A 24293-nucleotide genomic window follows, 5' to 3' on the forward strand; every position below is an offset into this window, starting at 1 on the left:
ATCTGGTAAACCTTGTATCTGCTTATATTGGCCTCCTCCAGCTTACTTAGCAGGGAAGATGGGAGATGTAAGAGAAAAGTAGTCAGTGAAAAGGAAACTTAGCATGGGTTCATTGTGCAGATTGCTGAGATGCTTAGCAGTGTTGTTACAGGAGCCTAATCGAAATCCATGTACAGTGAGATATCTCTTTTATTCTTAATTTGTCCTCTCTTACACTACTTACCAGCCCAAATTCTGGTTCAGGCTTTCTTGGCCTGGAATTCATGAAGACAATAGTGTGGGTATTATTCAACAATATTTTAGGAGAGTTGGTGTTTGAAATTACAGTTGTCGAAGTTTGGGGTGTTTTTCTTCCATCTTTCTTCCAAATCTTTGAGTTATTTTTTTTCTTGTCTTAACTGTATTGACATGTAAAAAATTAGAAATAAATTAAATTGCATCCTGGAGCTTGTAGTGTAGGAGAGCAACATTGAATTAGAAGACTTGCAGAAATGCCTAGTGCTGCACCACGTACAACACGTTAAAGACCTGTGCAGGATTCATGAGAGAGCATGTGTAATTTTTTGACAATCAGATTCCTTTTAAAGGTGTTTGAAAGATAATGTATAGTCAAGTCATCCTGGACTTGTCTGCTGTCAGACAGACCTGCTAACTCTACCAATAGCTGGTAAAGGAAATGGAGGGGACCACAAACCTACCAGTTTCCTTCCTATGAGCACAGAAAGGCTAATCTGAACCATGAAGTTAATGATATCTGTTGTGTATTTCCCAGGGTGTCAAGGCTGTGCTTGCTGAAAGCTATGAGAGAATTCATCGAAGCAACCTAGTAGGGATGGGAGTGATTCCTCTGCAGTATTTACCTGGAGAAGATGCAAGGACTTTAGGACTCACTGGACGGGAGCGTTACACGATTATCATTCCTGAAAAACTCAAGCCGCAAATGAACGTCCAGATTAAGGTATGAGACATCAAAGGGCTGAAATTTCTGAATCACTGTGGTTTTACTCAAAATTTAACAATTTCTTCACACAATATACTTTCACAGGGCAGTAAGCTTCTCTCACTTGAGGTAGGGAGAAGAATTGAGATGGTAAAGATGATGAAAACAGTCGTTATAATAGGGATTTGCTGTAATGGGATATAAAGGCAGCACGCCCAAACTGTTTTATTTAGCACTAAATAGTCCTGTATTTTGAAGCAGTCTTTCAAAGTCCACTATAAATTTTTCTGTCTTGGTTAAATGTTCGAAGTACATTAGAAAGTTGTGAGTATTAAATTCAACTACTTTATTAAAATTAATTTAAAATCAAAATAGTTCGTTGACAATTCATCAGAGAGAATATTGTGTGCTGTAACATTCAAAATGAAGTCAAAGCGTACCCAGCATAAAATCTACCTAAAGCTAAGGCCTTGTATTTGGAAGACTGCTTTTTGTCTAGCTTTGCCTTCAAATCTATGCCTTTTGATGAAAAATATTAGCATCTAAAAACCGACTTACTTTACTAATAGTATCAAAGTCTGGTTTTTATACTGCTGTTAGCAAAACAATTTACTCATTGTGTGCTCATTTAATGCAGGTGGCCTCCCTGGATTAGTGTCTAACAATAGGTTTTTTTACATATGCCTCATTAACTGCCCTGAAATGGGGAAAATGTAGATCCCAACAAGGTGATCAGCTTATCAGTCACAAATGAACACTGTGCGTTCCTTTGAAAGCACTAGAGGAGTTTTCAGTAAACCACATCGGTTTTATTCACTTCTTGTTCTTGTCTTTGTGATTTTCTGATTTCCAAACACTGTGCCTTAAAAAAAGCTAATTAAATTAATATTTCTGTTGAACCTAAGCCAGAAGAATGACTATACAGAAGGACATCGAGAATTAGCATAATCACTTGAAAGGGTGGTCAGCTTTCATGCCTCCAGTCTTATATCAATAATAAAGCCAAATGAGGCGGGCAGTGCAATGCAAGGGGACTCCATACCATGTTTTTTTATGGTTTGATTTAAACCGCTTTCCTCTTAAGCAGCTGGCTGTATTTTATTGTGGAAGGAATACTTATGTCCAGTGCCTGTTCACTTTAGCTTTCTCTCGCAATTTCTGAAGATGGTAAAACCATCATTAGTCCATATTAGTCTGCGATGCATGTAGCATGTGGAAGGTTCTGCTGCTTGAATGACTCTCTTTGACCCTAACAGCTGGATACTGGGAAAACCTTTCATGCCATCATGAGATTTGACACTGATGTGGAGCTCACTTACTTCCACAACGGCGGCATTCTGAACTACATGATCCGTAAAATGGCATCCTAATCAAAAGCATTAAGCAAAAACGTCCAGGTACAAGCCTGGTTCTGGTAAGCTCAATAGAACTATGGTAATTATAAATGTGAAACTATGAACCATAAAGAGTTTTTCTCATGGATTGTAATAGAAGGCTTTTTTACAATGCTGAATTATTCTGTGTATCAGGAAACTGAACACGTTTGCCCAATTAAAGTAAACACTTATTACTTGTTTTGTATGGTAGTTGGCTTGACTTACCTTAGAATACAGTGCAAAAGTCATTAAAATACTTCTGGAATCTGTGGAACTGATGAAGATTATGAGCTGATTTCAAATATTTGGTTCATTTAGTTTGACTCTGAAGTTAAGTTCTATGATCATATCAGTGGTCCAAAAATTAACTGACAGTATAAAAAATCTTTTTTTTTCCCCTTCCTGATTACCTGATATTGACTTGCTTTCTTATTCAGTTGACCAGAATCTGAATCTATACTGAAATTAATTCTTTAGCTGTTTATTAATTTTTCTAAATGTGAACTTCGTTGTTTAAGCCTTCATGGAAAGGTGGACCTATTGGGGATAATATTTCTAATGCATAATATTAAATTTATTTTCAAGACGTTTGGTGGTTTTTGTCTTGCTATCCTCAGTAACAAGATGTAGAACAAAGCTTTGACATTAAATTCTTCTCATTGTCCCTGTACAGGCAGAGTTATACAAGTCTTGACTTCTCACATTTTAATTCTTGTTTCTTTGAATAATCTGTATGAGGTGGGATGAATATAATTACTGTCAGTCTTCGGTAACCCAACAGAATGCTGCTGTGAGGAATTTCCCTCTGTTCTGTGTCTTCAAGAAGACTATCTACCACAATTTCAAGATCCTTGCCAGCAATTTTTATAGCAGTTAGCAATCAGTGATAACACCAATGCATTCACTGGAGTCAGTGACTGCACAGTCCACAATACCACGACTCTGTTTACAGTTACAACAAATATCCTGTTACTCAGACATAAACCAGGTCAAAGTACTAATTCTTATTCTTGACAGTATTTAGAGCAATTGCCACAACAGTCAACACAGTGGAGAAATTCTTGCAAAATAATGTTCTGATGTATTTTTAGTGCAGTGGGCTCCAGCTGTAGCTGGAAAAAAAACCCTGATGAAAATAGTTCTGAAAGAAGTTAAGAGGCTTGAGTAGATAGAGATTACACTGTACCTGCAACAGCCTGTTCTTGCTTGATCACTACAAACAGGGCTCCTCTAGTGAATCTAGCAGAGGCTTAATGAGATGTTGCAGGGTCTGGAGAATTTCTCATATGATGACAAGCTGAGAGAGCCAGGACTGTTTAGCCTGGCGAAGAGAAGGCTCGGTGACATCTCTGCTCTTTGTGTACAAGTATCTGAATGGAGGGCACAAAGAAGATGCAGCCAGGCTTTTTTCAGTGGTGCCTAATGACAGGGCAAAAAGTTGTGGGCACTTATGAAACACAGGAGGTTCCCTCTGAACATCTGGAAATTGGAAACACTTTTTTTTGCTGTGAGGATGACCAAACACAGACTGGAAGAGATTGACCACAACCAGAGGTTGTAGTGTCTCCAGCCTTGGAGATTTTCAGATGCTGTCTGGACATAGTCCTGGGCAACCTGCTGTAGGTGACAAGATGGCCTCTAGAGGTTTCTTCCAATTCTCACCCATTCTGTGATTCTGTGAAACATCTTAGCAGAGAGCTGTTAATATGGCCATAATCTTGAGCATTATTTAGTAATAAATATGCAACTTCAGGTTCAATTGCAAAAAAAAAAATTCAGTTATTCTCCAAGGCCAAGTAGAAAGCTGGCATTCTCCCCCACCCTCTCACCTTCACTGTGTACTAAATTTGTATTGGATTGTTTTAGGAAGTTGAATTATTTATATGTTACTTCATCAACCCTTAATACGCTCATTTAGGTTGAACTCCAGAGTTGTTTTAGTCTGCAGTCCTACAGTACGAAAAGACTAAAAATCTTCAATTCCCTTAACTTCCCAGTAGTTATTACTATAAGCTGTGAAACTTGAGATTGATTATTTTTCATGCCAAGAGTCCCAAAGGAGCTGGCCCTCTCACACAGCATATTGATACTGAAGGACTGCGATTTTCTAGGTACTTTTAATTTGAAAGTGCTAAACCAGACTTTTTCTATACGTTTGTTCTTTGTATTTTAGGAGGGGAAGCATTATCTAACCATAAATCATCTTTATGCGTTTGTGGTGGGTTGACCTTGGCTGCATGCCAGGTACCTACCAAGCCACTCTTATCACTTCCTCCTCATCAGGACAGCAGGAGGAGAAAATAAGATGGAAAAGAACTCACGAGTCAAGATAAAGGCAGTTTAATAAAGCAGAAGCAGAGGCTGCACATGGAACCAAAGGAAAACAAAAGACTTATCCTCTACTTCCCACCAGCAGGTGGGAAACATTTTTAATTGTCTTTTACTACATTAGCCAGGTGAAGTTCTGGTTGGGCTTTGGCTCTGCTAATTTTCTTTCTGGTAGTTCTCTCTGCTAATTTTCTTTCTGGTAGTAGGAAAGCTGGGAAGTGACTGTTTACAAAGCCTTGTAGTGATAGGATGAGGAGGAATGGGTATAGACTGAAGAGGAGCAGATTTAGACTAGACGTAAGGACTAGACATAATTCTTCACAGTGAGGGTGGTGAGGCACTGGCACAGGTTGTCCAGGGGAATTGTGGATGCCGCATTCCTGGGGTGTTCAAGGCTGGGTTGAATGGGGCCTTGGGTGGCCTGATCTGGTGGGAGGTGTCCCTGACTATGGCAGTAGATTAGAATCAGGTGGTCTTTAAGGTCCCTTCCAACTCAAACCATTCTATGATTCTATGATTGTGAAGCTTCTTCCAGTTGCTTATAAAATGTTTAATTTGTCTCATTACCCTGATTGTGTGGTCGGTAACAGACTCCCACCATGATGTCTGTCTGCCTTTCTTTGCCTTCCCCCTGATTCTCACCGCTAAACATGCAACCCTTTCATCCCACTATCAAACTCTACATAGTCAAAACACTTCCTAACACACAGGGCTACTCCACTGCCTCTCCTTCCTTGCATATTACAGAATCACAGAATGGTTGAGGTTGGAAGGGCAATGGTTCCTTCAAATCTCTCAGAAACCACTGCTCTGAAATGAACAAGCTATTGACGTGACAGCAAACAGCTTATAAAAGCACTTGTACTGGCCTGCAGCAAAAATTAAGTGCTTCTGAACATGAATATGGATGCACAGTCACCATCTGCATTGTTTCCCTTCTCCCTGTCCGCTATGCCAAACAGACACAGCAATATTTTTCTTTAAGTGGACAGAATAGTTTATATTCTATTTCTGAGCTGAGAAGTTTATATAAATCCTACAACTTCTAATTTTTTTAGAAGTTACAGTTTTAGTTACAGTACAGATGACATTCTGCAAGTTAGCATTACACACTATCGCTTCTCTGCGGATCTTGCCTAGGTCTGAAATGAAACACAATGAACACTCCTCAGGTTATCACTTGGTCTTGTATAGAGCCCTAGCAGGCGATAGAGATTATACTTGTAGATTTGAGTATGAAAATTCCACAGCAGTACAGACCTTTCTTGCAGATGTTGTTTCATCCCAATTCTCTTATCTTTTCGGGAGCTTCATTCATCATTTTTTCCTTATGATGGTTGTGTTTCTCAGCCTCGACCAATTCTGTTCTCCTTGTCACAAGGATGCACTTTTGCCCTTCCATGACCTAAACAGCAACACATTTATCCTCTTTAGTTACTCTTAAGGGGATTTGCAAAAGTGGCAGCTATGCCATAAAAGACCATTAAGGACATTCTCTGTGGCTGCTTTTGTTTCCCATGTTCAGATTCAGATAATGCTGCTTCTAAACAGTGTTCTCTCAGCTCACTTTTCCTTCCTTACAAACCAGAAAAGGATGGCCACTTCCAGGTATCCTCATGGATATCCCCCAGCCAGTGCTGTATTGCCTGTTCTGTGTCCTGCATCAGTTAAGCTCAGGCATGCTGGATGCTTCATTTATTGTAGAGCATCTTGCTGCCATCTTGTTGAAACAAAAGCTAGAGAAGAAAAGTTCATCTTAGCCTTACTGACTAGTTTTCTGCCCCAATAATTGTTATCCACTAAAAAAAATATCTATTACAAAAAAAGTGGGAACTAGAAATACAGTGGTGGCAACAAAAGATACCACAAGAGCCAGTACTGTCTCTTCCACCTATCTATGCCTACTGCCTGCCTGGTTTTTGCTGCTGTGACACAGGCAAACTAAGAACTATGAGGATCTTGTACCAGTTTGGAAGCTGTAGAAGAGGTTCACATTTGCTTTTGACTTCTTATTCCCCCAAAATCACAGTTTTATGTGGTTTAAAACTGACACACCTATTTTCTCTGCATTTTTAATGGCTGGTTAAGAATAAACATTATCCTTTCACCCATAAATGTGAATTCTGGATCAATTATTTCATTGTAAGACAAAAATAAGAAAAGCACAGGACACAGACCCTAAAAGCAGATGACCAAGTACAATGGAGATCACTTCCCATCAAATTATGAAGTTAACTACTTCGCTGATGTTATAAAATATTGCAGACAAACCCCTGAAAGTTGTAGGCGGTCTTGTGACATTTAGGAATGTTGAACAGAAACCAGTAATTTGTGTGGCTCTCCATTCCCCTCTACTGGCCATATTGTAAAATCACCAAGACTAAAGTCTTGACAGGCTTTTTTAGACAAGCCAAGATTAGAAACATGTTTCCTTTTTTTCTTTCTTGGTCTTGAATATTCTAGGTCTGCACATGCAAAGGCCTCCAGTACTAGTGAGTAGCTGAGTTGGTAACAAGCCACTGGGCAGGGCACGTTCTTCAGAAGCCACCAGCCTTTTGTTAATTGTCACAGTCAGAATGGATTGCATGATTTCTGACCACAGCTCTTCTAGCCATACCTTATGCTTATATGTATAATTATCCATTTGAGGGATCAGCCCTTAATGGTTCAATAACCTTGTGCAGCTAATTTGCATGGCAAAAGAAAAGTCACACGACATCAAGGAATCAGTTCAGTGAATAAATCTGTCGTGTCTGGTCCTGTCAATCTGACTTCACTGAGGGGCACAGAGGGACAATAGCAAGACACACACATATTACTACAGCATTTCCAAAGTGCCATTCAGTAGCACTTTATGTCGCTTTCTAGGCCAAAATGCGTATCAGTAGTTTTAAAATTCCATACCTCTGACTTGAATCATTTTGGTGACGTTAACAGGTTATTCATAGAGGATGACAAGGTTGCACTCAGAAACATCAATGCCTTCATCGGCAACAGATGTAGCAATCAGCAGTCAGCTGTCTTTGTTGGTTTTGAACTCACTCAGTACACTCTTCTGCATCGGGAGGGTCATACCTACAGTATCAAGAAGCTGTGTCAGGAATAAACAGTGAAAACTTCTTTGAGCAAGATACATGCATTTGTTCTTACTAAAGTGATTAGAAATTAGCATGTCTTCGTGATCTGGAAAAATGCTTGAAGTTTGCATATCTAGCTGGCTGCATAGTATACCCACCAAAGAGGAGTTCCTGTTGATGTGCCACAGGAATTGTCATCCTGGGAAGCACTATTTGAGACACAACATCTCCCTGATCTTTATTAGAGACTCATATAGCTCAGTTATTTTAACCCCAAGCTAACTCTTAACTTATGCCATCCACAATTCATTTTGGCTGTAACTTCCGTTCTACCTTAAAATGTATTTGTGCCACCAAACACAAAATAGGACAGGGGTCTGTAAGAGGAACAGGGAGAATACCACTAGAAGTTATCACAAGAAACCATGACAGCAAACTTCTTTGGAACTAGCAAAAGAATCCTGCAGCAAAGGGTCATTAACAGTGTAACTGGTGCTTTAACCAAAGATTATGGACAGAAAAAAACTTCTTAGGACTGGTTAAAGGTCTTCTAGACGTGCAAGAAAGCAAAATGCAAACTTGCATGACCTTCCTTTGTGTAAGAGCACTGAACATTAGCACAGGAAAAGCAGGACAATTTCAGCACTGTAGCCACCATAGGTCTACCAACTGGTATTCTTCAATGCAAACCTGTGTACTTGTTTTTTCATCTCTTCTTCCATGACCCATCAACAGAGCTGGCTTTATATGGCTACGTAGAGAGTTTGCTTCTAACCACTTCTTCAAAGCCTGGAAAGCAAACAGTTAAGGAGTTAGATCCCTGTCCAGATGAAATACTGGTGTGTGGTAGATTGGTAGAACCTGCCCATGCTTGCCTAGGCAATTAATACTCCTGAGAATTAAAAGCAGAAAAGAAGGTGGAACTTGTGAGTCACCTACCTATTAATAGGTGAGAAAACGAGTCACAGATGTGATGTTAGATCCAACCATGCCACACCTGACTTCCACTTTTCTCACCCCTGCAACTTAAAAGGCTGGCTAGACAGCAATCTGCCTTTCGCTCCTAAAAAGCATGCTTCTTCTTTTATAAACTAACAGTTCACTGAATACTACACCTCTGGGATCCAAAGGAAATGAGTTGCTATTTACAAACTGCATTTTCTCACTGCACAGTGAAAGTAGCATCTTCAAACTGCTCTTACATCAGAACAAAATTCAGCCCAGATACTGTAGGCTTTTACATCTATAATGGAAAATTACCAGCAGATACTTGGTGGTATTAGTTCGGACTTTAGACTGCCTTTAATCTTTGTATGATTTACAGTTCATCCAGAATGTCTAAATCAAAGGATCAAATGGGGGTTGGACTTTCAGCTGATAAATCTGTTTACAGTAGCCAGAGACTATGATTACTTGCCACAAATGTTTAAGAGCTACTGAAGCTAATGATTAGCAGCACACAGTGGACGTCCTTTGGGTCCATAAGAATCCTCCGGGAAACCTATAAATACCTCCTGATGTGCAGTCAGTAATAAGAGCAGAGCTGCAGCTTTTTAACACTGCCACATTAAGCGAAAAGCCTTGTAACACATCTTTTTAAAACTGACTTCAGACCTAAAGTAAAAATCTGATGGCTTAATGATCAACTATGACATGTAGCAAGAAGAAGCGAAGGACGCCACCCCTGTCATGTAGTTTTTAGAAAACAAAAATAACCCTCATCCTACCTTAGAGTATCAATGCTTAGGAAGACATAGAAAGATAAATATTTCCTTAGGAAGATCATATACATGCATTTTTTTTTTATTTCCAGGAAAATAAATATTAAAGGTAATAAATAAGGCATTGCAAGTTTTCACTTCCTATTTTTATGAGCTTTAGGAAAAAAGGGCTAACAGCTACTAAAGCTCTGGTCTTGGCAAAGAGAAGGATGCAAATCTGTGGGTTATATTGGTATGCTTCATCCAGGATACCAGCAAGCTCTTCTGGCTTGGAATTCTCATTGGATTCATCTTTAAAAAGGGCAGTAAGTTCTGGTTCTTTCTCTGGAAGAAAACAAGTGTCTTGAATAATTTACCTTCTTTAGTGCAGAAAACAGAATTCTCACCCAAAACTATTTTCAAATGCCACAGATATTCCCTTTAGCATCTATTTTTATTTTATCTAGCATTTTTTCATATGAAAGCAGAGAAAGCTGTTGGTTAAATGCAACAAAATCCGCAGAAAGTAGAATTCTGAATCTCTCACATTTTGTAGCAAACTGACAGAAGAACCTCTGTGATATGTTCTGTATCAAAAGACAGCAATAAACCAAACTCGGGTCTTCCAAAAAGCAGTGCTATTTTTTCTTAGGAAACAACTGACACTGGAGGGCAGACAGCCCAGTAATTTAAATTTGCAGTCACCACACAGATCACAAGCTGGTTAACATCACACTGCTACTAAATCAGAAGTTAGAGAACAGTGCAATCTCTAACTTTTCATGAGAAGGGTACAAGGGACACCAGCTTCTTCCCAGGAGTTTGGGATTCATCCAGGAGCATCAAGCAGGAGAAGGAGTCCAGGCAGTGCACTGAGCAGCATATGTTGCCTTATTTAATGCTGCCAGCATCCATCATTGTAGACCATCCCCCTACTTGTGAGGCACACTTTTAGGTACACTACTGCCTTACCTCCAAGTCAGGCATTTAAGAACCTACTACAGCATCTAGCCACAATTATTGCTACTTTCTTAGCTCCTGCATTGGAAGCTTGAAGTCCTGGAAGGTAAGTTCCCTCCCGCCTACCCCAACACTACATTTGCACCCACATGGACACTAGATCATCTGAAAAGTGCAAAGTTTCTGGAAAAAACACTGCATTTACTCTACTCTGAAGAAAACACTTGGATCATCCTATCATAAGCCACCTTCTTTACTGCAATTGTCATGGATGCTGTGTGAAATACCTTGAAACTTGGCTGTCAGTTGCTTCTCTAAGTCTGTATACGGTCCATTTTTTACATTTGTGAAAAATCACTTAAGTAAGCGAATGAGAGCATCATTGAATTTCTGCTCAGACAGAAAGACATTTAATGCTTATTTTCCATGGGACGGGATGAATGCAATTTTTACTTGGCTAGATTAAGTATTACAAACTTGGTGGTTCTTCTAATTGCATGACAACACAAGCATTATAAAGTCTTCTCTGCACTATACTGTTCTCAGTGAGTATCTTAAGACACAACTCTTGCATGCTCTGCTTTAGCTCTTGCCAAATAAAATTATTACATTAAAAATCTGCTCTGAGGTGAACATTGCTGTATCAGAAGGAACAGGGTGGCTCCACCTTTTGTGGAAGGAAAGAGGATATACACTTACCCACAGGTGTTCAGTGCAGATGAAAAGGTCTGTAGAAATAAATGCTGCTTTCCTTCTCCTTATCTGCTATTTGAAACAGTCTGCATTTCTTGTGAGTGGCAACTATCCATTCTTCATATTTCTGTGTTCCAAAATCATTCTTATTGATTTGAGAGACAGTATCTAGTAAAGAAGGAGGAAACAAACATTTGTTCATCTTGACTAACAAACTGGAAAGCTACCTAGAAGAATACATATCTTCCATGAATGTTAGGTCCAAAAAGTCTATTGCAAAAGTACACTGTGTGATACAATCACAGAACCACCAAGGTTGGAAAGGACCTGTGGAGGTCTTTAATCCAAATCTTTCATCAAAGCAAGGTCACCTAGAGCTAGTTACTCGGGATCATGTCCAAATGGATTTTGAGAATTTTCCAGAAAGGAGACTCCATAGCTCTTCCGGAGCACCTGTTCCAGTGTTTTACCATCCTGTGTACGATTGGTATGCAGACAGGTTGTGGAGCTCAGCAAAGAGAAAATTTGCCCCAATGGGCACCACCTTACTCTGGGGCAACAATGAATGCATCTGTAAACATCTTTCAAGACAGTAGGAAGCAAAGCTCCAGCTTACTTTTGTGCTTTTAACTTCACCTGAACAAGGAGATTTGCTTAGCTGCCTTATTACAGTGCTTTGCATCTCCTGGGAAAATAAAAAGGAATGGTGCTTAGGTGTTTCTGCGTTGTTTCTGAATCTCTGCAGATCCTGTTCTCTCTGGCAGTGGATATGGCCTGTACAAGCAAGGTAGGAGCAGAGGGTGCAGATGTATTCAGTTGTTTCCTCGGCAGTCTTGACATTACCCACTCCAACAGAAGCAGTTAAATCTACAATCTGAGCACACACGTGGGTAGCAATGGTTGTTCCTTTGTAACAAACAAAACCCAGGAGAAGCTGTTACCAACCACTAAATTGTCACCATCTTCAAAAACAAGGAAACAAGGCAGGCAGCTGAAGTAAACATGAGTTTAAGGACTAAATCTTAAGAGCCAAACCTTGTCCCAAATTGTGCCCTCTCCAGGGCACTCAAGCTTAAGAGTATTCAAATTGAAAATTAATTATCTGCCCACTCAAATCCATAACTGGCTGTATTTGTGACTGCTCATCATACACAGAAACAGAAAATTCACCCCTAGAACGGTCCTCTGCATTCATTCAGAGGAGTTGTCTTCCCAGCTGGACCAAAACCTGTCAGTGGAGGTACTGGACTAATGTTATTGTTGCAGAAGACAGCAACAGGGAGGTGACAAGGAGGTTACTAAGTTCTGGGGCACATGCTTTCTTCCCAGCCCAGCAATCCTGTTTGCTTTCAAGTATTCCAGTCCCTCCCATGCTTGATCAGTCCTTCTTGGCAGCTAGAGAGAAGATGTGACATGGGAAAACAGTTGGAGGTGTCCATGAAGAGGGGAAAAGTGTTTCAGATGCTACTAGTGCCTTACGTGAGGCAGCTGGTTTGCCGAGGAGTCAAATTTTTGTTCCAGGTATCTGGCCATTAACGCACTGTAAAGGTGGTTGCCTGCAGTATGGTGGCATTCATCAAATGCTATCAGAGAGAAGATGGGGAAGGATGGAAGGATCTGCCTTGATGCTATTCACAAGTATCTGGGGCGTCAGCACAATGATGTCACTGTCCCGTATAACTTTCTCTACAGAGACATTTGCAACTGTATCACCACTAACTCTTTGAACAGAATCTCTAGGAAGAAGAGGCAAGATAGGGTATGAAAATGGATGTGTTGCAGAGCAAAAAAAAAAAACCCCAGAAGATGGACTTTTCAGTAAGCCTGAAGGGTAGTGACTAAGTTGAAAATGTCAAATTGTTGGGGCTGGCAGTTTGACCCACAAAAACTGAGAAAAAACTGCTGATGGTAACCAGCTGGATTTTCAGTTCCTATTAAGTAAAATATATTCGATTTGAGGGGTGGTGATTTTGTACATTTAAGCTGCATCTGTCAGTCCATATTAGTAGTATTTGAGTTCCTGCCCTTTGTCCCTTTTCTTTATGCACAGGACAGTTTTCTGTCCAGCAGATTAATTTTCCCATAACAACAAGGATTCATATATGGATGTTCAGTAAGCCGTTCCTTCAAAATCAGAAGGTATAGGTTGTGGATACTCTCATAAGAAATTTTAATTCCCATTTAAGAAATTGTGCATCATTTTCTGAATAGAGGTTAAAAAACCAAAGAAGTTTGCTCTTTCCATTTTGAAAAGAGAGACACTGCCATTTGAGAAGAGCAAGAGGAACCCCACTGCTGCTGCCTGGAACTGCTTTGTCTTTGGAAGTAGGGCTGAAAGGACTCTCAGGAGAGAACACATCACTCTTTTCCAGCAGCAAACACAGGTTACTTTGTCTGTTTCCATAGATGCTGCATAACCGGGGCCTAAAGTCTCCAAAAGCAGACTTCAGATTCTCAAAAAAAAGGTTTTACCACAAGGCACCATCCTTATATTAACACTAAATACTCTTATCAAGAGTAAACCCAGCTGACCCAGATGGCATTTTAATTTCTGTGGAGGAAGCTAATAGGTAGAATTCCACTTAGCCACGTCTTTCAAAATGTTGCTTAAATACAGTTCTCTGTTGTTCATATGCTGGTGGTTTAGTTGCAGGAAAGACAACTTTTGCCTTTTATCCTGTGGGCATGTTTTGGAAATGATGTTCACAAATCTTAAGTGCCATGGAAGTTTTTCCAGATCCTTTAATCAAAGATCTTGAAGGGTGAAGCACTGGTTTGAAAGGGTGCACTTGCAAGGAGGAGCCAATCTCATCTGATGCCCCATAACAACGGGGAGCTCAAAACAGGAGCTGTAACACTTCCAGACTCTCTGGGGACAAATTTGAACACATGCATGCTGCTTACTCGGGTGGATAATCATTCCTTTCTCTCTTGCGGTCTCAGTCTGCAAAGATCACATGATAGTCACTGGTAAGGAAAATCTGCAGTTTTATTTGAATTCTTTGAAATCAATGAGCTATTTCTGCTCTTAAAGCATGCTTCCACATCAAATCAGACTATCGTACAGGCACTGAGTACTTTCAGCTTCCATTCTTCGCCATGCAGCCTCGCTCCTCTCACATTTCTTCTCCTTCAGCATTCATGATCACTGTGCAGGACACCCAGAGCTCTATTGTGTCCCTGCCTTTGCTGCCCTACCTGCCCCTCCAGGGCCCAGCGGAAAATCAGGCTAGCAACATGGAAAAAACAGATCGACCTCTCTTTTGCTGCTCTACTTCCATCTTCTTAATTCAGTCCTGAATTACTGCAAGAGTTTCCTGTGGCGTTTTGATGGCGTAGGCATCGTAGTACAGGAGACGGGAAGATCTTGGGATATATCATCCCATTTTTGCTTCAACTTACAGGCCAAATATTTAAAAGACCTGAAGAGATCAGTGAGTGATTTTAACTCAAAAATCCACAGTGGAGAGTGAAAAAGCAGAGATCAGAACATGAAAATCTGAACACAAGCATTGAAGCGCCGAGAGACACATCAGTCTTGCTCAGTCTCTGTGCTGCCCTTGGTCATTAACTTCAGGTTAGAAGTAGATCTATTCCTGCAAGGAAGACTGCTTTTAAATAAACAGCTGGAAAAAATTGACTCAGCCTTTAGCCTTCCCTATCCTTCATAGCCCTTTCCAACAAGAACATTTTCCTAAGAAATGTATTTTCTTACCTATGGGGGCACATATCAATGTGTTTTTCCCTTTGATAGCAGGCTGTGCAAGTTCAGACTGGTAGCTCCATGCCTTCTTGGGTTCATAAACAGGTGAAGACTGATGGATCCCTTCTGGGAGAGAACTGTGTTTTTGTTAAGAGTGTTGCAACAGAAATGCATAAAATATATTGTGTCCCATACAGTTGCTATCTAAAATGATAGAGGTAGAGTGCTTGCGGTCCATACAGAAACTCTGACAGACAAGACTTTTAACAGAACGTGCACACCAGACAAGAATTTTCTTTAGGTTTCATGGCATGCTTTTGTTACCACTCAACCGTACTTCCTAGGCACCCATTCCATTATAATATGGCACCTCCCAGAGCCCCTGAGGTCTCTTCGTGGGAGCCTGCGCTCTGCCAAGTCATACGACTAAGTACTGTCAAAGCCACCCTGTCCTGCTTCCCTGCCCTCAACCCTTTCACACACCACCCTATCTACCAAGCTGGAGGGGTGAAGAATGAGGCATGTAAGTGTTGTGTACATTTCTCTAAACAGAAGAAAGTAAAATCCCTTCCCGAGGGACCGTGGTGGGTCATCCTCCTCACTCAGCAGCCTTATAGATGGGCATCAATCCATTCTGCAAGTGAGGCAGACAGTACTTCTGTGCAGCAGCACTAGGTAAATACTGGGATTTTACCATTAAGCATACCTGTAGGTTCTCATCACACTCCCTTTCTACGAGGCATGTGTTTATGTAGGGCACAAGTGCTATCAGATCAACTTCTAGCATTGTTGCTTCTATCCACTTCAACAGCTGTCTGTGCAACTCCAGTTCTCCCAGTTCGCTGAAGTCCCAGTTTTCAATTGCTTCCACCAGTCACGTGTAATCTTTTAGAAAAAAAAACCAGACAAATTGTTACTGTGAATTCAATCTCTAGGTAGGAACAAGCTGAAAAAAAGCAAACCCTCAGCTACATTGGAGAAATTAAAATTATTTTGGCCTGTAACTGACAAAAAAATAGATTTTTTTATAGATTGATTGTTTTACTTTACAGCATTTGTATGTATAGTATGAACAACCCTGTGCTAACAGAGCAGTAACACTTGCAAAGAGAAAGAGCTACACAGTGTCAGAGCTTACATCACCCAAGCAACAATAACACCGCCTTTCTTTTGAGCCATACAGACCTTGGATCCCTGAAGTCCAGATACTCTTCCACAGGATTTCCCGTAGCACTGGACACTACTTAGAATCACAAACATCTTTAGTCTCCTCTTGTTTTGTTTATCAGCCCCTTACCTTTCAATCCTGTCCTTGGCTCCCCTTCAAAAATCCTTTTCATGCTGGATTCAAGTCATTCTCTGACTGAAACTGAACATTTTCAGTTTTCTGCTGAAGGTGCACCAAGCTGAATGTTAAGGGAATTGAGAAAATATAGTAAATATATCCATGTAGGGCTTAGATATTATTGATAGCTGATTGTGATAAATAGAGTATTGTGGTAAGAATACAATAAGAACAGGTGTTGGAAATTAATCTTTATGATAATTACAAGAATACTGCTCAATTGTCCATGTATATCCCCTCCCACCGCTGTTTTAAAACCTGGTCCTGCTGAATCAACAGATTAAGTAAGAGATGTTAGACTTAGAACATAGCTATTAGATTTAATAATAACTGATGATTAAAAGGCCAACCTATTTTTGAATATAGGCATAGACTACATACAGGTAAAATGGAATAGCTTGAGGTTTTTCTTTGAAGTTTAAAGGTGAATAGATTTGTCTCATGAAAGAAGTGACTTTTCTGACCAGAGTAGGAACTTGACCTATTGAAGCATCACTTCTGAGGGAGAACTGAAACAAGATAGGGGAGATGAATTATCAAGGTGGACCTTTGTGGATTTTTGAGTTAATGAAGAATAAAGAACCGGGAGCACATGGGAAAGCACCGAGAACTATTCAAAGAAAATATGAATTGTAGAATGCTATGTTAAAATACATAAATATCTGATGATTTTGTGTGGGCCTTTGCTACTCACTGAGGTGATGGCCCAACTCTGAGTTGTAAATAAAGCAAGCCTAGAGTTACCCACTGTCTGGTGAATTGCCTCAAGCAATTGTTGGACAGCAGCATTATAGGGTCTTATCCCAGTTTCTGTAGCAAAATCCCAGTTGAGATCCTGCTTAGGCCAGGGAGCTAAACCCTGGCCCCACTGAGCAATCTCCCTGTCTTTCACTGTCTGGTGAAAATCCTTTAACACTGAACACTTCCAATAAGTTCGAAGAAGACGTTTTTGCAATTCAGAAATTAGGATTGCCACAGGCCGGTAAAGTTGTTCTGGACCTAGTATTTGCTTTAGGGAGAGCATGAGCTACATCTGTATGATAAATTTTGTAATAATTACTCATTGAGATACTGTAACTATCTATATTTAATAGTGAGTGAAAACAGAAGTGGTTTATGGCATAAGGTTTTGGGGTTTGAAAAAGCTAACAAATCACCAGCAAGAATCTATGATAGAACCTCCGTGTAGAGACAAAAGCTGCAAATTCTGGTAATTTCACACCTTTACAATCTCTTCTGTCACATTTTGGGGAAGAAATTGCATTAGGACCTCACACATGAAGGAGTCATAGCTACTGGGGAACAATCATGTCAGTTATAAACTATCAGTGGTTACTTCTTGAAACGTAAGACTTTTAAGACCTCTGAATCATTTTTAAAAATCAGTTTCCAATGTAATACTCTGTCCTTAAATGTTTATGCCATGCTACCAGTTAACCCCCATACACAGCCTGAAACCCATTTACCCTGCTCTTTCAGTGAGAACAATGGCTGTCTTATTTCTTCTCTGAATGCTCCAAGATAGACAAGTCTCGTGCCAATGTGACTTTATTCTGCATCCCTTCATCTTCCATCTGCTTACTGAAGACCTTTTAGTGACCTTCCAGTACCTGTAGAGGCTACAAGAAAACAGGGGATGGACTGTTTACAAAGGCTTGTAGTGATAGGACTGGGGGCAATGGATATAAACTGGAGAGCGGCAGATTTAGACTAGACTAGACTAAATTCAGGAGGAATTTCTTCACTGTGAGGGTAGTGAGGCACTGGCACAGGTTGCCCAGGGAAGCTGTGGCTGCCCCACCCCTGGAGGTGTTCAAGGCCAGGTTGGATGGGGCCTTGGGCAGTCTGGTCTAGTGGGAGATGTCCCTGCCCATGGTGGGGGGGTTGGAATTGGATGATCTTTAAGGTTCCTTCCAACCCAATCTATTCTATCATTCTGCGATCTGGATACTACAATCTTTAAGGTCCCTTCCAACATAAACCATTCTATGATTCTATGATAATAAAAATTATTCCCGCTGTTTCTCAGATATGTTTTCCTGTGCCTTCAAAGAATTTTATTTCCACCTACTTTTTTTGTAACACATCTCATCTGATGTGACAAGACTGGACAGCAGAAGTCCAAGGATAACAGAGCAATGCTTCATATTCCTAATGCACTGGACTGCTCTACCAGCAAAAGGCAGAAGAAAAGCAGACCACAATTAAAAGTGGGAACTGATCTGCTGCAACCAGGGTGTCCAGGAACGCTCAGAGCCAGCCCTTGGTCTCCAGCTGCAGGATGGCATCCAGGAACAGAGCGGTGGCCACTGTCACCCGCTTCTCCTCCTCCTTTCAGACTCTCTCCATCACCTCTAGCAAAGAAAATCCCTGAAGCAGGCAAAAGTGAGGGATAGGGGTGCCCAGAGGGGATGGGGACACAGCAGCTCATTTACCATCATGTTGCTCAGGATGTAGATCAGGTTGAGGGTCTTCTCAATGCCTGTAGCACTGCAGGCTCTGCTTCTCTGCCACTGTCATAGCAAGCCCAGATCTGCACCAGGGAAAACAAACGCTGGGGCAGTGGGAGAATGGAAACTGAAGACCAACCTGGAGGAAAGGGCCAACCCACCAGAGAGGTTGGTTCCGGCTGGCCTCTGCCCTTGGCAAAACAGAGGAAGCAGTGGGAAAGGCTGTGACTGGCTGCATGCAAGAGGGTGAGTGCAGCGAGTGACTGACACTAAAAATGTCACAAATAAGCTTTCTAAGATGCGTTTTTGAGTTTTAGAAAGCAAGCATCCTTTATTAGGGCTGGGCAACACGAGGCAGCAATCTCCATCGATCCTGTGCAGCGAGACAAGAGCTGGGGACAGGGTGTATTTCCCACTTACGCACAGATGTATAAATTTCTCCAGAAATCTTATGCACATTCTATTCCTTTCCAAGGGCTCATTTCAGTGTCGTCATGAGCTTCACAACAGTCAAATCTCTTGCTGATTCGGAGGTGGCTCCAGCTCTGCCTGACCTTGCCTTTGAGATGGGGAAAGGCTGCAAACAGAGGGGGTTCCAGCAGACGCATCTGCTCAGCACGGATCATACTTCATACAAGATGTTATCATCTCCAAAGAATGAGCAATGTCTGGACAAACAGTCTGAAAGAACATATGCTATCGGGGGGCATCCTATCTAACCTGAAAAAAATGCAATTACTTAGATGAAACATTACTTTAGCTTAAATAAAAAATATTCTATTTTCTGTAATAGTAACTACTTCTATCACTACTTTGAATAAAGAAAGCCACCTCTCTACTCTCTCTTCCATTTTACTCCCAGAAAAGCCTAACTTGGAATTACAAGCTCTATCTTGGTTTTTAAAGGGCTGAAAAAATGATTTTGTACAGCAAGGCAAGACTGCTGCACACTCTGAGCCGATGCTTGTTCAGCTGCTAGCATTGGTATAGCTTGAGAATGATCAAAATTAGAAGGACCATCTGCCTGCCCTGTTGAAGGAACTGTGCACTGAAGAAGGGGGCTCACAAAGAGGGTCAGCAGGTTGCAGAGCTGAAAACATCCACAGTTTGGGAGCGCTTTACCTGATGGATAGATCTATGGGCCTGGACCTCTTTCCCTTTCCTCTTTCCTTTTCTGCCATTTTCAGAGCAGAGCTTGTGGTCCTCAGCTTTATATTTTGCAGGTCCAACTCTTTGCAGGTTGCCAGCTGTAGATTTACCCCCCCAGATAACCTTCCGGAGAGCGACCAAACAATTGTTGCAAAGAGCAAAGCATCACAGGTAGTCTTAAGGTTGATGGCCAGCCTAACCCCAAAGTTAAACTGATGAGAACACAAGGAAAGAAGCTACCAGGCATGGCAAACAGGTGGTGAAAAAGTGTTTGGCCAACTGATACTGAATATTCTTGCTAAGAACTACAGGTTGCCCTTACCCAGGCCTCTTGAAGTAGTCCCTTTCCTAGTTAGCACTTTTCTGATATCTCTTTTCCTTCAGATACACCTGGTAAAGTTCCATTAACTTATCAGAGGTGAGGTCCTGCCCCATAATATTTTAGTACCTTGTGCTTCCTCATTGGAATTGTCATGAGAATGAGGCCTGAAATTGGAATAGTTGGCAATTTTTTAGCAGCAAGACCTTAGATAGCTAAAAACCCTGACGAAGTTCACTAATACATTGTGATTGTGGCCAATAGTATGGCAAATAATTAAGGCCTTAATAAAGAATGTGAATAAGGATTAAATACCGAACTAGAAAGAAACATTGGTAAAATTTTTTCCTTTTCTACATAAAATATGACAAGTTTGTCATTGTATGTAAGGAAACTTGCAAACCAAGACACAATTCAGTACTAGAAAGGATTACGTAAGTTTGGCAAGTTTTTCCCACACTGCTTGATTTAGTAATTTCTAAATCAAGTGGATTTGAGTAATGATGAAAATAGTTCTATTCAGAAATAGTATTTACAAAGGAATGGGTGTATTATCTGAGTGAAAAGTACTTAAATTGGCATGGAGGACTGAATTACTTGGAAATATGACTTAGGTAACCCTATATATTTGAAAAAACAAAAAGTCTTAATAGAGACACCATACTAGGAACCCACGGTAGACATGAAAAATAAAATGCCATTTTCAAAATTAGAAACCTCAAAGTGCCATTCTGATACTTGAGATTTGACAAACGAAACAGAATCTGGATACTGAAGTTCAGAAAATACATCTTCACAGCTTTGTGAAATCTCTTGTAAGAGACATCCAAATCATGACAGCCAGCCTTCCTAATGCCTTTTCCAAATCTTTACGCCTGTTCCTCAGACTTGAGGATAGCTTCTTTTCTCAGCCCCTCAGATTATTCCTGCAAATTTTTAAAAGACAGCATGCCACAGAAAGCTCAGGTTTTCAGTGTGTTTATTCGGACTGAAATACATGGACATTTTTACCTTATTATTAAAATCAAATGAGCGTGAGAATTTGAAGAACTGGTGTGAACTACTGTTAGCTTATTTCAACTTAATGAATAAACACGTTTAAATAAAATGGAAGAAAATGCTGGCAAGAGTCTCTGAAAACTAGCCCAAAAATTAATTCTGATCTGTCTGAATAATTTGAAAATAAATGGATTTTGAGAAGTGTGCTGCTCAGCTTTTTAAAATTAAACTGTTTTGAACAAGTATTTAAAGTATTTGTTGATCAGTAGTGAAGATAATGACAAAAATATTTCAACATGTAACTACAGAACATACCAAGGGAAAAAAGGGCCAAGGGAAAAAACCAATACAGAAACAAATTGGAAAATATCTCAGACAGAATCAAAATAAAAAAGGCAAACTAAAACTTGTCGATTTCTGGTGGGGAAATAAACTGTGCTTTCTTAATTTCTAAAATCTTAATTAAAATAAGCACTTGAAAATACTACTATTCAAAAGACTACTCATCTGAAATGTTTGAACTTTTGGTGGGAAATAGAAATTGTATACATTCTGCAGCCCAGTGCTTGCCGGCAGATGCTTGTCATTTGTTTAATCATCACATCACAAATGTACCACCATCATTCAGATTTTAGCTTTTTACATCTAGGTAATACCTGCTCAGAAAAGCCCTGGCTTTGCTCCAGCAAAGACCTTGTTCACTTCAATTTTGGTAATGACAGCAGCCCCTGCAGGGAATGCCCAGGGTCCTCATCCATCCTCAGCTGAGATTCGCAGTCATTCCTCTGGTTTTGTAAACCTAAGGAAGAAAACAGTTGGTCAACAACGAGAATACACTATTGGAAAGAAGATATTCGTTCTTCAGTTCTGTGTCCTAGTAGCAGAATAGCATCGATATGAACAATGAATGAGGCAGTTTGAGAGAAGCAGGTCTTTCAGAGCTTTCAGGATAAAAAAAGTTATATTCTTATTGAGCAGTGAATGTTGAAGCCACATTTTTTTTGTTTTATTGGAATAAAAATACACTCATATACAGAGAAATAATCTTCTTTTAAAGGATTCTTATATTTTACAACTCCATAACCAGCAAGCAGCCACTATAGTTGTGAGACAGCGGTGCCTGGAATCCTCGTATGTGTTTTCCTATAAGTAAGATTTGTATGAGCTTGGACTTCGTTAAGCATGAGAAGCAGTGTTGACCAAATATCAGAAGCCTAGTAGCATTAATGAATTGGTTAAAAACTAAGGATTTCCCATATCTCATGTATTTGAAAGCCTCAGGAGACCTACGTATTGAACACTACTGAATCTTTAGATCTGGTACTAAAGCAGTCTGTAAGAGCAAAGTCACACTTCTGAAGAGCATTGCATTCCATGCTCCTATAAGGCAAATAAAAGCAAGAGAATAAAAGAGATTATCACTTGGGGATGTTAATTCATCCAGGGAAGATGTATGTCATGCTTCTAAGGTGTGGCTTTGCTCTGGGAGTCCATGATCAGTTGCTCTGTTTCCATCTCCAAGTCCTTTCCTTTGCTTACAGGGTGCAAGTGGTCCACACAGCTCTGTTAAACTCTTCCAATCTCATGGTGGTTATTAAGCCACTGTTTCTGGGACACCAGTGCCCAAAACACATGCTGATAGCCCAGTTTTCAGTGGTCCTTTGTCTTTTGTGACCTTTCACAGAAGAATTTGCTTGGACCAAGAGGCCTTTCAAACTCAGCAGCCTGTCAGAAAAGGTAAGACAAAGGCAACCATACAGTACCACCTCGGGTATTACTCTCCTGGCTTCCAATCACCTGCACCCGTACTTCTTCACCAGAGGTAGTATCTTTATGTTTTATAGTCTTTACTGGTTTGGGTTTTTCTTTCGCGAACTTGTCTAAAGCTCTTGGAATCTTCATATAGTTTCATCATCCAGAATGTCTCATGGCAGTCACTTCCACAGACTGACAGCATTTTGTGGGAAAAATTTTATTCCCTTTTGAGTCTTACTTTGTTTCCACCTGCTGTTCCCTTGATCCCACGCATAAGAACACTTTTTTGTGTTACCACTCTAATTTTTTTTTTTTTGAGCTTTAGTGTTACCAGTCTAATTTTTTTTTTTTCCTAGAGGACACTGAGTAACGTTTTTTCACTGGTATTTATTAGGTGAAAGATTCTGTCATTCTTGTTTAGTTTTGGTATTCAGTTTCAATTTGCTAGCATTTAGCCCTGCTCAAACAAGGGGTATGAGCAATTCATCTGCCTCCCTCAAGACAATATTGAACAACTTGACAGCACCAGCAGAGTGGTGTGGAGGTTTCTGGGCTGTGCAGGTACCCACCTGTGTGCAGAGACAGGGGTTGCCAAGGCTGTCCTTGCTGAGCAGTCCTGAAAATTAGACATTTTTTATCCCCCTGCCTCCCCCTAGTGTGCTCCTGAAGTCTACCTCCCCTCAGCACTCCCTGTGACATCATATTTGTTGGGTGGCTCTGAACAGTATTAGGAGGTTGCAGTCATGGTTATTGGCAAGGCTGCCAGTCCCTGCCCTCACAAGTGCATCTGCTGAGAGAGTGAGGCAATGGGATGGGAGCAGTTCTTTTTTGTAAGAGTTAATTGAAATGACGTGACATTGGAAATTCCACCACACACATCGGTCTTTGGTTTGTATGCATTTCATCCTCATGACATGATGTAACATTTCACTGGGACCTTAGGAAAGTGGCAAGAGAAATGCACAAAAGGAGAAATTCCACAGCACTTTGTCATCCTGGGTTTGCTCAAATGTCTCTCAATTTTTCAATACCTCTTGGTATTTCCAGTACTCTTCCATTGAGTGTAAATAAAGCTGAATCTGCTTAAATCAAATCACTTGTTGTCTTTTAATTTTTCTTGTCTGCACTAGTGTTATTTATTATTACTAGTCCTGTTATTCTTGCCTCCCCTCTCTTCTCTCTTGAAACTACATTTACCTTTTTTAAGCTTCTAAATCATACTGCCTCACAATTTCCTATGCATTTAAAAAGCTTCCTTTAGGCTAATCATGGGCCTCTATTTTAATTTTTTTTTGTCAATAAGCACAAGAAGTTGTTGAAAATACCCATAATTACCCAACAGTTTTTTGAAGAGTCTGTAAACTATTACTGAAAGGAAACTTTTAATAGGAGAGCTTTAAGAGGAGGACTTTTAATAGTAGTGTCAAGGTTATTGTGGTTTGATGCAGAATTATCTGCTGTTGCATAGCTCTCTGTTAAACGCAGTCCCACGACACCCA

General features: G+C 40.4%; 2 protein-coding genes across 2 annotated transcripts in view; one reads left to right on the forward strand and one right to left on the reverse strand.

Moving 5' to 3' along the window:
* ACO1 (aconitase 1) overlaps positions 1–2860 on the forward strand; it is a 40247-nt gene extending 37387 nt beyond the window's left edge. Inside the window, exons 20-21 of the mRNA XM_054053711.1 lie at positions 773–958; positions 2197–2860. Of these exons, the coding sequence (XP_053909686.1) occupies positions 773–958; positions 2197–2310 (300 nt within the window). The 3' untranslated portion in view covers positions 2311–2860. The remainder of the gene's footprint in view (positions 1–772; positions 959–2196) is intronic.
* A 171-nt stretch (positions 2861–3031) lies between these two features.
* On the reverse strand, positions 3032–23833 carry RIGI (RNA sensor RIG-I). The gene is given in 16 exon segments (XM_054054805.1): positions 3032–5937; positions 5939–6049; positions 7556–7719; positions 8420–8510; positions 9618–9766; positions 10669–10771; positions 11081–11119; positions 11121–11297; positions 12554–12698; positions 12700–12808; positions 13659–13814; positions 14790–14914; positions 15380–15664; positions 18347–18492; positions 18558–18603; positions 18605–23833. Coding segments are annotated over 16 exon segments (2130 nt in total). The 5' UTR covers positions 18811–23833; the 3' UTR covers positions 3032–5859.
* Positions 23834–24293: the final 460 nt, after the last annotated feature.

The sequence above is a fragment of the Cuculus canorus genome, chromosome Z (assembly GCF_017976375.1).
Source record: "Cuculus canorus isolate bCucCan1 chromosome Z, bCucCan1.pri, whole genome shotgun sequence".
Lineage (NCBI taxonomy): Eukaryota > Metazoa > Chordata > Aves > Cuculiformes > Cuculidae > Cuculus > Cuculus canorus.